Consider the following 12847-nt stretch of genomic DNA (forward strand, 5'->3'; position numbering starts at 1 on the left):
CTAAAAGCTTAAAGACACATTTATTAGGCAAATACTCAGAAAAGAAGTTAAATTATGATAAGTACGCAGACATATGAGCTCTGTGAGAATCACTAGGGCTTGACATCTCTAAAATCATGAAATAAAAACCACTATTCCACTCCATGTGCTTTAAGTCTCAGGATGATAAGAAAAATGTGTTTTCAATCTTTCCCAAAATGTATTCAGTTCAATATGAGAATAGATATGTCTCGTATTAATACTTAATTTTTAAATACTCATGAGCTCTATTAAAATTCTCTGGCAAAATACTACCATGCTTTCCTTCCAGTGGACTCTAACTCAAGATTTTGGCAGGGTCTGACTGATTAGCAGGCTTTTCCCTTCCCAATCACATTACTGAGCACACCCAAATGGAGCTCCGGGAACTCACTGTTTAAAAAAATTTTGCTTTACAAAGTATATTAAAGGCTTGTTTAGACTATCTAAAGGAGATATAACTCAAGGTAATGAAGTGTAATAGAGAAATGTGAAATATCTTTAAAACAAATTCACTTAATATGGAGTTATCTTCCCTATTCATAGCTATACACGAAAGCATGAAATTGAACAAATTTGTCACATAGCTCAAATCCACTTTTAAATTAAAGGAACTTTCCCATGTGTATGTTGCATATGCTCACTGAACCACTTCATGAATGGTCACATAAGCCACAGCTTAGTAACAACAACTTTCAGATATAAGTGGTATTCTCTTTCACTCATCACCATTTACAATTCCATCTTCATTCAGAGAAAGGCTGATTAGAGAAATACAGAAGATGACTTCAAGTTCCAAACTTTGAAGAGCTCTACTGAGGCTCACTAAAGATTCTGCTTGAAGGAAACAGGTGCAAGCGGAGGCATTCATTCGATAATTGTTAGGTGGATGGATGGATAGACAGATGTATGCCTTCTAAAGAATGACAGACTTGTAGATGTTCCCAAAGGTTAAATGGCTTCAGACATTCTAGTGGTATCAAAAATTTGTATCTCCACTGTCACAACGACACCCCAGAATTAATGTATCCTGCACAGGACTAAGCACAAGTGATCTTAATAAATAATTTTAATAACAATAATCCTGCCTCACTCATAATACTTGTTACAAATAGTCTGTCTGATTTTCTCTGCAACCCACAATTTCCTACCCCATTCCCTTTAAAAGGAAATAATAAATATTAGCTTAAAAATGGAAATCCTCCTGAAACTCTCTCAGCACGATGAACTAATTTTTAACATTGGCTCATATCTGTCCTATACATAGTTAAGTGTCTAACACCATAATACCAATAATTTATTCACGACAGTATCACAGATTTTATCTAAGGTTAAAAAGACAAAGACAGAAGAAATTAGAGCACTCTTTCAGAAAGACATTGTGGATTCACAAATTTCAGCTTATGAATAATTCTCTAGGTAGCAACATGAGAAAATTATCAACATAAATTCATAAATGATTCTAACCATAAAGTTCTTCTGCTGCTTTTTATACAGCAATCAAAGCACTGTAGAAAGCTATATTGAGTATTTACTTGCTCAAAGGAAATAAACTATTAACAATAGCAGAGTGAGGAAGACATTCTTACCACCTTCTTTAGTGCAAAGGTTGACAAGGTTGTGGACTGTGTCCATCAGCTCCAGTTGCTGCTTCTGAAGTACACTATTGTTGGTGGTAGCTCTGTTTAATTGCTTTTCCAGCTCCTGGATTATATATGTTTGACGAGTAACCAAGCCTTGAAGGTTCTCTTTCTCTTCTTTTAAGGTGTCCAACTCTTCCTTGTGTTTTCCTTCCATTTCTAAGATTTTATGTTCTAATAAACTACAAGGAAGTGAAAATAAAACTTAGATTTGAAAAAATGTTATACAAAAAAACCTTTATAATTCAACTGGTTCCTGAATTTATTTCAGATGAAAAATTTTAATCAGGTGTTTCACTGTAAAAATACTTTTTAGTGAGAGACTTAAGAATATATATTCTTTAGAATAGGAGTTATACATATATAACATGTCAAATAAAAAATTATTAAACCAGATGTTGTCAGAGTAATGTTAGATTTTAACTATGATTTAGTTTCTTGGTTTCCTTGGGTATATCTTATATCCAAGGTAGCTAACTTACACCCGAAGAGCTATACTCTAAAGAAGTTATAGTATAATTTCACTAAGGAAATGGGCCTAAGAGGAAACAGAATAGTTCGGGAAAAAAATAAACAACATGTAGAAACTACTTTTTATTCACTTTGCTATATTCATTTGGGGTTTTCAAAACATTAGCATTGATTAAATTTCACAATAGTTCTATGGGATCAAGAATAGTATATTGACAATCTGAAAAATCGGAAATAAAGGGAAAAATATGAATCAGAAACACAAAGATTTATGTACAATGACATTAAGAGAGAAAAAACTCTTATTTTGAAACTGTTGAAAATAATATTTTTAATCATTTTCAGGATATTAGAAAATGCTCAAAATATAATGTTAGGTGAAAAAAGAAAAAACAGCAATATACATTCTCAATCACACACACACACACAAAGAAAACTATATTGACACAGAAACCACAGGAGCCAAAAGTAATCCATCTAAAGTCACAATGAGTTCTTGTGATTTTTGATAACTGGTCCTGTATCATAACCACTAGCTTCCTTTATTTCTCAGCTAAAGCTTCAGGATGAGGCTTAATGACACTACAGGTCCCCAAGTTACTGTATAAATGGTAACAAAAGGAAGACTCCATTGGGCTGATGGTACGGTCTTCAGAAAGGAGTTGGGATGCTTTGCTCAGTGTGTTGCAATCTTTAACTGAGGCCCTTCCTTCTCCCTGAGCTCTTTACAGGATATTCCCCTGGTATACTGCACATTAAAGATGATAGAGAAAGCAGAAGCATTCTTGGAGCCTAGCAACTGACTGGAATAAAAAGCATTAACATTTTATGGAGTGTCTAATATACTAGTATTCCTCAGGGAAAAGGCTTACTCAGTTTTCTCAGCTCTGTTTTCAGAAGGTTCAACCCGTCCTTAGTTTACAAGGTGTTACTAAAATGCCACATACCAGAATGGGCACTTAATTTACCTTGGAGAAATACAGCACTGAATCATTCCTTTCAAAAAGGGGACACTAGGGAGTGTTTTAGATTCAATAGCTAAATTATTAAATGGAGCATGTTGGAAGAGCCAAATCTTCCAACACCAGGTACTGGGGGACAAATTGTAACATCTGATTGTCCTTTACACAGATTAACAAGTGTGGGCCCAAGGGTTAAATGGCATAAAAGACTGTGAGGGAATGGAGAGAAGTCCATGTGGCAGAAACTGTGCCATCCTGGCAGCTGTCAGAAACCTTGTGGATGGGCTGAATATGGCAGAGCATGTTAGATGGTGATGATGATGTCAATCATACTAGTCATGATACCTCTCATTTATGACACGGTTGCTGTGTGTCAGCTATTGTTTTTTGTTTTTTGTTTTTGAGATGGAATCTTGCTCTGTCGTCCAGGCTGGAGTGCAGTGGCGCAATCTCCACTCACTGCAAATTCCGCCTCCCGGGTTCACGCCATTCTCCTGCCTCAGCCTCCAGAGTAGCTGGGACTACAGGCACCCACCACCACGCCCGGCTGATTCTTTGTATTTTTAGTAGCGACGGGGTTTCGCCGTGTTAGCCAGTATAGTCTCCATCTCCTGACCTCGTGATCCGCCCGCCTCTGCCTCCCAAAGTGCTGGGATTACAGGTGTGAGCCACCGCACCCGGCCGGTGTCAGGTACTGTTTTAAGTAGTTGTTATGAGTTCAATTATGGCCTGCCCATGTTTGCCCCCAAACAATAAAAAAAATGTGTTGAAGTCCCAACCTCCAGGAACTAAAGAATGTAGACTTATTTAGAAACAGAGTCGTTGCAGATGTAATTAGTTAAGATGAGGTCATCCTGGAGGAGGATGAGCTTCTAATCCACTATGGTTGGTATCCTTATAAAAAGGGAAAATGTTGAGAGGCAGATCAGATGTGCGCACAGGGAAAAGGTTGTGTAAAGATTGGAGTAATGCTGCCTCAAGCCAAGGAACTACCAGCAGGTAGGAGAGAGGCCTGGAATGGAGCCTTCCCTAGCGCCTTCAGAGGGAGCCTAGCTCTGCAGGCACCTTGATCCTTGATCTGGGACTTTCAGTCTTCAGAATATTCAGAGAATGTATTTCCATTGTTTAAAAGAAGAGGAAGAAGAAAAAGGTGTGGCCAGAACTACTCCTGGGCATTCCAAATCTTTGCCAACAAACTTGTACTCCAAGAATATGGCAGGAAAGCTGCCTGTGAAGTCAAGCCCAAAAAAAATACCTGGAGGCTTCTAAGACTGTAGTGTGCACAGATTCACATACGAAAGTTTCTCCTTGAGTCCCATGAGCAGAAACTGTGTGACTTCTGCAGTAGAAGAAAAGTCCCATTTCTTTTTTGAATTGCTTTCATTCTACCGACACCGAGAAAGGAGCCCTGCCCTGTACTGATCATAAAGTAAACCCAATTTAGATAGAGTATGAGTACAGTAATATAGGGAAACTGTGATGATCAGCTTTTTTTTTTTTTAATTCTTTTGGAAATGAAAAACTTAGGCAAGGAAAGCAGCTTAAGATGAAAAACAACATCTTTAAGGGGTAGGTATGAATCATCTTCTTTTACCATACATTTTTTCTTTGTCACTAACTTTTTGTTGGAGAAGTTCGTGGTAAAACACAAACAAAAACCAAAAACTTCTCCATTGTCTTTATTGGTTAAAAGTTTCATCCCACCTACTGGTTAAGTGATTAGTGTACTTGCTGTAGGCGTCAAAGGAGATCTTCTCTGTGCCCATTAATTTTCGGCCTTCAGAACTGAGAATTAACCACAACCAGTGTCTTAGCTCATTCTCTGTTTACTTTTTATTTACTTTTCTTGCTACTCCTGGGGTAATGATCAGAGGCAAGATGCCCATAATTTAGAGTTGCTAACTTATAAGAAAATTGTCTTTTAAATTCATAGGCATTATAGTCTACTAGTGAGAAAACTTAGCATTACCTATTAAACTGACAAGCATGTATGTATCAAAATTTGAAAGTTATAGTCATATAATACTGGATAAAATTTCTGAATTGCCATTTTTTCCTTGAAATAAGATGAGCACTGGCCTTTCAGTTTTCCTAATCAGTAGGTAACATTTTTGTTTGGAAAATATCATGTTATAGTTATAATTTGTATTTATTAGGTGTTAAGTGCCAATACTTCTGTAAAATATAAAATGACACTATTCCTACTGTAGGGTTTGTTTTTAGAGAATAAAAACCTCAAATGAAAATGCAGAAGCTATAAGAAACTTCTGTTTCAAACATAATACTTTTTAAAAAAATTTTTGCATCGGTGTTTTTCTACTGTTTATTTTTGATGTATTCCTTGTTCAAGAGGACATATGCGCAGAGATGGCTACTATCTGAGATGCCAGTAAAGGAGGGGGGCTTGTTTCATTTGTTTTGTTTTTCAGGATCATTTGGAAAGAGCTGAGGATGGAAAGTTGATCAAAGAAATCCTGGTACCAAAGGAAACAATTCTGAACACTGGCTTATGGAAAAGATCTGCTTTTCTGAGTAAAAGGAATAGATAATATGTATAATATATAATATAATGTACATTAGCATGTTAGACAGAACATTAATTTTCATAATTCATCAAACAACCTTTAATGCTCCCTTACTAGCATGTATCAAAAGATACCAATTTAGTTTGTCATCTTAGAATAGATAGTACATGCAACGTGAAAAAGAGACTGTCCATGAAACTAAGAAGCCTAATCTACATCACAGACATTCCAAAGGATTTGGAAACCCGAGTAATATGCATAACAACTACAAGCAAATTGGAAACATGTTACATTGTTTCTCTAATGGCTGGTCTTACCAGTTAATTATCTCTTCTCCTCATTTTCTCATCACATTTCTTCACTCGGAGTGCCCTTAATAACATCTGTACTTCAGTAATTATCTACTAACTTTATTTATTAGGGACATTTTTCATATTAATGACAACTTTTTAGACTTCTTCAGGCAAGAGTGATCTCTTCTTGACCCTTCCATTTCTTTTGACTACATTCATCCCTTTTTTCATCTTCTCTTCATATTTGGCTTCCAAAAGACTGCTCTCTTCTCTGATTCCTCCCATCTATTGGCTAGTATCTACTTTGGAAGTCAGCCCTTCCTTGCCATTACTTCCAAAATGGTTTCAATGCAAACCTCACTTGCCAGAAAACTCTATATACCATCTCTACTTATTATCTTATTCTTGTAACACACCGTTGTAGTTATGTTACATTTTAAAACCTTTACCTCCTTTGATTCTTAAAGCAATATAGTAACATAGACTGAGCAGATGCTACACACCCTAATGAATAGGTATGAATCAAATGTTTTCTTCAAAATCATGCAGATATGAAGTGCCAGAATCAGGATAAAAAGCCATGTCTTCTAAGTTGTTAGACTGGGAATCTACTCAAGACATCCCACTGCTGTCTCAATGAACATCCTATAGTCTCATCTCTTTAACTTAATACACTGTAATCTCCTCCTATTTCTTTTATTCATCATGCTATACCAGGAACCAAGGCACTACCTTCACATCTCTTTGGTATTTGCTGCTTTCCATTTAGTTATTCTGGGAGCTTATCTTTCACAATATTTGAACCTGTTTATCTTTCCCACATATAAAAACAGAATTACTTTGTCAAGCCAATTTTTAACATCTGGACTAGAATGTTCTTAAATACTACCCTGTCTTAACACCTCTTCCATTATAGTTATTTGTTAATTTTAATTTTATTTTTAATATGCTACTCGTATTTCATTTTGTACCCTGAAGCCTATCATTGATTCTTCATTATTTTCCTTATCCAGGTCCGTTGGGAGGGACTACTTCAGCCAGCATGGAGATCTTTATATAAAGAGGTTGATCTGAAGGACAACATTGCAGCCCCAGTGTCCTAAAGTTAGGTAGTCAAAGTAGTCAGATTTTCCCTAATGACAGTCTCAGCTGCACGTTTGCTTAGGTTTGCATTTTAAACACAAAACCTGGATGGTAACTGAACACCAGTGCACTGTTGCCTAGAGCATATTCAGTATATTTTTTCAAGCAAAATAAGAATTTCATTATTAAGATTTAGGGAAGCCTATATTAAACAAACAGTTTTTATTAGGATGCATCTTTTAGGATTAGGGTTCCATGGAACAACGCTTTATGAAACCATGCACCTAAATCTATGCAAATTGAGCTAGAAATCCAAGGAGAGACTTTCTCACAGAGGTCTCAGGACTTCCTGTTTCCCATCTTTCTGGAAACACTTTGAGAAGAGACATGCATAGAATTCTGGCACTTAGCTTCTATTTGAGGCAGAGGTGCACTTTAATGAATAAAATAAACAAAATAATCTGTGCCCTGAACTTTAGTAAAAGGTTCTAAATGAGTGTACACCAAGTCCTATTTGAAGTTTTTGGTAGACTGCCCCATACCCCTATTTTACACTGCCTTCTCCAACATCTTATTGGACATATTTCAAATCATTGAACATATCTTGAAACTTTCACAGAAAAGAATATCCCTTTCAAATTGTTTCCCACAATAGAGTTCTTAACATAGTAGCCAATGAATTCACAGTGGTGACAGTTGCCTAAGCTCTATGAGTGTAAATATAGCTCTTCAAACAAGGAGGAAGATGTTGAAAATATAGAAACCTCATTTTTATCTGTCTGAACCTACTTACAGATGTTTCAATATTTTCCACTATTTTCAATATGTATAGTGTCAACATGTGTTGCAAATATGGGTTTGTAAAGAGTGATTTTTCTCCCCATTTAAATACACACAGATTTAGTTCAGGTTAAATTTATACTTTACATGTCTAATTGGAACACAATACATTTTCTCTCAATGTTTGAAATCATATTTGTTTGGAAATTCAAATTTGGAGCAGAAGCATATACTATAAGTAAATATTAACAAATCAATGTAAAGTTTGGGGTGAAGAAGAATAAGCTAAATGTGTTATAGAAACTAGCATCTAAGAAGAAAAAAGATTGATACATTTCATAACACAGAGATGTAATGCTTCCATTAAAAAATAAGTTGAACAATAAACTAGATAAATTTTTGTAACATATATTACAAAGATTTACTATCCATTGAAGAGCTCATATGAGTTAACTTAAAAAAGGATAAACAATATAATAGAAAAAATGTTAAACATACATAAATAGGCAAGTATGTAGTCATAGAAAAAGAAACCTAGTCACAGAATAAATGCAAATGGTTAATACACATAAAAACATGCACAACTTAACTTCTCAAGGAGCCTAGATTAATTAGATGGCTAGCAAAGTTTTGGGAAATTTGAAAGCCCCAGCACTCTTAGGGAGAAGGTAAAATTTGAAGATAACTTGTGAATATCTATATAAAATTTAAATCATCACCTCAACAATTATAGTCTCGATAAATTATATATTTATTAACATAATACTTATAATAGGTTATAAATTATAGTGGATCTATGAAAATAGATTGCTACTCATTCTTGAAAATAAATGAGGTATATCTGTATGTGGTTATATGCATAATATATATACAACAAATTATTATAAAATAAACAGTAGAAAAAACCCAACGCTAAAATAATCTATACATATACGCACATGTCATATAAACAAGTACGTGTGTATGTGTGCAATTACGTATAAGTGTATGTCTGTGTAAACACACACATAAATAGGCACACTCTATGTACACACATATGTTAGTATGTTTATAGAAAACATCTGGAAGAGTAAGCACTGAACTTACTCTCTTAATGATGATTCTCTGCTAGCAGGTGGTATGGTGTAGGGGTGTGGAATTAGGGGAAATTTTACTTACAACTGTATATGCTTGTATATAATTTAACATACATGTATATACATCATGTTTGTCTTACTTGTTTTTATTTATCACAGAAATGGAGGAAACAGTCATAAGTCTAGAATGGCCTGTGCAAATGCTATCTAGAAATTTTAAAGGTGGGCTGAATTAGTGAACCTCAGAGTATACAATAGTGACATTGAGTGCCATGCAATGGGCTTTTGGCAATGCAGAATAGTGGCGTAAACACAATCTCTATTTTATTCATGTTAAAAACAATAAATGGAATGACAATACTTAATGTGAACAATATGATTTGTCTTTTCCACTAAAAGTATTTTTATTAGTTGTGTGTGTGTGTGTGTGAGTCTTTGTGTGTGTGAGTTTCTGTGTGCGAATGGATAAATGGCATTTGTTGGGTTAGAGCTATTGGGACATTTCTCAGTTCCTTATTCATTTAACATTCAAAATGCATTTAATACTAAATAGGCTTATGTGTAGAAAATTGTGCCCAGGAGCAGGAAGACAATGAAAATAAAACACATTCTCTGTGTCCTAGAAGGTCACAGCCTAATAATATGGATGTAGATAAATAAACATGCACACACACAAACATACATATATTATAATGTGATCAGCTAAGTGAAATTATGGGGAGAAAACAGGTACAGTGCTATCACATAGGTTGTAATGAGCAAATCTATCTGGTAGAGCCAGAGATGGATTTTTAGAGAAGCTGACACATGCAATGAGTTTCCAAGGATAAAGAGAAATTTGTGAGTTGAATAAGGAATGTCAGGCAAACATCAGATATGTCTGAAATAACATCATGTGTTCAGTGCCATACTAACAACTAACATGATTAAACGCTGCTGCTCATGTCAGGCACTGTTCTCAGAGATTTATACACATTAACTCAACCTTCACATTAACTTCATACAGTACAATTATTGTCATTGTTACGTTACAAATCAGGAAACCAAAACACACAGAATCTATGTAAGCTGCACAAAGTCACACAAATAATATGTGACTCAGTCGATTATCCCAGGAATCAAGGAAAAGTGAAACCAGGCAGTCTGGCCTCAGAGCTCAAGCTCTTAACTATTAGGGTGTATCCTCTAAAAAATAAGATTATTGGAAGTAAGTTGCAAAGGTAAGATTGTAATGATCATGGACTGTATCCTGTGCTAAAGAACTTGAACTTTCTTCTATCAGTTATAGAGAATCGTCATGTTGTTGAGAGAGAAAAATAGTCTGACTTGCATTTTAGAAAGAAGACTTTAGCACAGCTTCTGGATAAGGACTAGAGTGGCACATAGCTTAAAACACAGAGGTCATTGCAATGGCCTAGACAAGAATTCATGGCAGCTTGACCTATGACATAGTCAGTGGGAATGGAAAGGATGGGATGGATCAGAAAAATATTTAGAAGATGCAATTGATAGCATCAACAGTGAGTGGTGAGTTGTGGGGGATTAGGGAAAGAGAAGAATTAAGATGATCCTTAGATTTCCAATTTGATCAGAATTGTATTTCATGCCAAGATACTATGGTTATTATAATTTTAAAAAAGGAAAATGTTATATGCTATTAAATATTATTTTAAAAATTAACAGGGGAAAAAGGTAACATTCTAGTCTGTAGGTGTTCTATTTACAAGAAAAAGACTAGAATAATATAAATTCAAAAAGTCACCTTTTTTATCCTTGTTATAAACAGCTAACATAATTCAGCCTAGCTTAATGTTAGAAGTTAGCAAGTTACTTTAGCATTTTGTAAATAACTTATCAAATGAAAGATAACTTTAATTTAGAAGACTATGATTTCACTTTTCATTTCTTTAGGCTTACTAAATATCAAACATCAATACTATATTTTATTACAATAATTAGTAAGGCATAATTTGGTATCTTGAAGTTGCACATGCTTCAATCACTTAAAATTAATTAACTTAATAACTTCCCATAACTCCAGCTAGAAGATAGATGAGCATGTCAAATAAGTTCAGTGAATTCCCAAGGTAAAATAAATAGTTGATATCTTCTGCTCTAATATTAGAAGGACTAAATAATGACCTATATAGTGACAGGCCAAAAACAACTGGTCTACCCCTTTCTTCAAATGAATATTTGTTTGTTTTAAGAGAATAACTTGACAACTACATCAATCATACTTGAGTCCTCATCATGTTGCAAAAATATTTTTATAATAATTAAGGCAGAGAATCATCATGAACTTGAACCCTAATTTTGCCACATCCTTAGCTGTTTGGTCATAAGCAACTTACTTGATTTCTGCGAGCCTCAGGGCTTTTTTTATGTGTAAAATAGAAATAATAATACAGGATTGGTTGGAGGATTGGAAATAGTAAGTTAAAGCACCTGGCACAGAGGTTTGCTTGTAGTAGTAGCTAGGCAGCAGCTAGTATTGCTCAAACTATGTAGGAATGGCCATCGCATGTCTTGTTTCAGTTCACTCTGAATGGTCTTACTGAAGACTTCCTTAATCTTCCCTCTGCATATTCAGCACAATCAAGAAAGGCCATGTACTCCGTCTTTGTATACATGGAGTGTTGATTTCCCTTACTGTATACCCTGGTGAGGCAGAAGGGCTCCTTCTGTAATATTCTTTTGCCTGACTGTGCTTCCACCTTGCAAAATGTTGGGGTTAAGTCAGACATGGGCAGGTGCTGGGAAAACTGGCCATTGACCAAACCTTTTGACTAACAGATCCAGTCTCATATTTGGTTCAACTGAAGGAAACTGCATTAGGTCATCATAACCTGTACACCTCTTTTCCACTGTTTTAGAAAGCAGTAGGAAACATACTGGAGGAAACTAGTGAAAGTTTACATTTTGTGTCCTACTTTGTGCTCATATCACTCCCTTTGTGGGCAAGGTAAAATATTAATGTTTCCCATTTACTTAGGTTCTTGGTTATGTAATTCCAATTATATGGGTGAGTTACAGATTCCTTACTCCCAAGAATTGTTTCTTTGAGGTAAGAAACAAAACCAGGTTTTAAGATTCGGGTAGCATCCAACGAAAGAAAAACATATTGCCTAAAGAGAACAAACTGGAAGCTTTTTAGAATGACTCCCTCTGGACTGTCAGGAAAACAAACAGCAGAGCAAATGTTGCTAATCCTGTTTCTGCTTTGTGCTTCTGGCCATGTAGGGGATAGAGAAGTCAATCTAATGAGGCCAAAAATCCGTTTCCAATCCTACAAGTGATGCATTTAATTTGTCAGGATGTAAATCAGCAGGACCTCTCAGCATGTTTGTGTAGTATAATCCTAACCATAAAATATTCCTCCTCATTTTGCCAAAGTGGTGGTGGACCTTCCTAAGGGCCAGCTCACTGACTTGGCGGCTGAAGTCCCATCTTACTCAAAGCTGGTAAGTCCCACACCCAGACACAACCCCTGACATTCCTTGGGGAGGAAGCAAAGCTTAATTTAGATAATCCCCCCTGCAAAGTGTATTAGCTGATCCAAACCAGACCTGACCAACTAAAGGCATGTTGTTGCTGCATTTCAGAGATGCCTTAATGTAGAAATAGCTTCTTGATGCATTTGGAGGATTAAGATTCATATAAGGAATAACTACTGATAATCGATAAACTATTTTTTTTAAAACATAAACAGCTTCATGCTTGACTTTGAACCTCTCTCCACTTAAATAGGAGGAGCACATTTCTTTGTTGCAACAGAAATTGCCTGGCAGAGCTCCTCTAATTCCATTGCACATATGAAAATAAACAATAACAATAAACAGAATAGGGAAAGTATGCCATGTATCACAAAGGGGTATTTTTTATTTGTATAAAGAAAAACACTTATCTTTTTTTTAAAGTTGTTTGTGGAAGACTATGTCTAATTTAAGAACAAATGTTCTGCCAACACTCCATCACACACATTAGGCCCTTAGACAA

General features: G+C 35.4%; 1 protein-coding gene across 2 annotated transcripts in view; it reads right to left on the minus strand.

Annotated features, from left to right (window-relative positions):
• The window catches only part of ANGPT1 (angiopoietin 1), a 251333-nt gene that overhangs the window by 72122 nt on the left and 166364 nt on the right, over positions 1 to 12847 (minus strand). The window contains exon 4 of one of the 2 annotated variants that reach the window (XM_008001348.3): positions 1611 to 1840. In XM_008001348.3, the coding sequence (XP_007999539.1) occupies positions 1611 to 1840 (230 nt within the window). Of the gene's footprint in view, positions 1 to 1607; positions 1841 to 12847 lie in introns of both variants that reach the window. The other variant, XM_008001347.3, reaches the window with a different exon arrangement.

The sequence above is a fragment of the Chlorocebus sabaeus genome, chromosome 8 (genome assembly GCF_047675955.1).
Source record: "Chlorocebus sabaeus isolate Y175 chromosome 8, mChlSab1.0.hap1, whole genome shotgun sequence".
NCBI classification, from domain to species: Eukaryota; Metazoa; Chordata; class Mammalia; order Primates; family Cercopithecidae; genus Chlorocebus; species Chlorocebus sabaeus.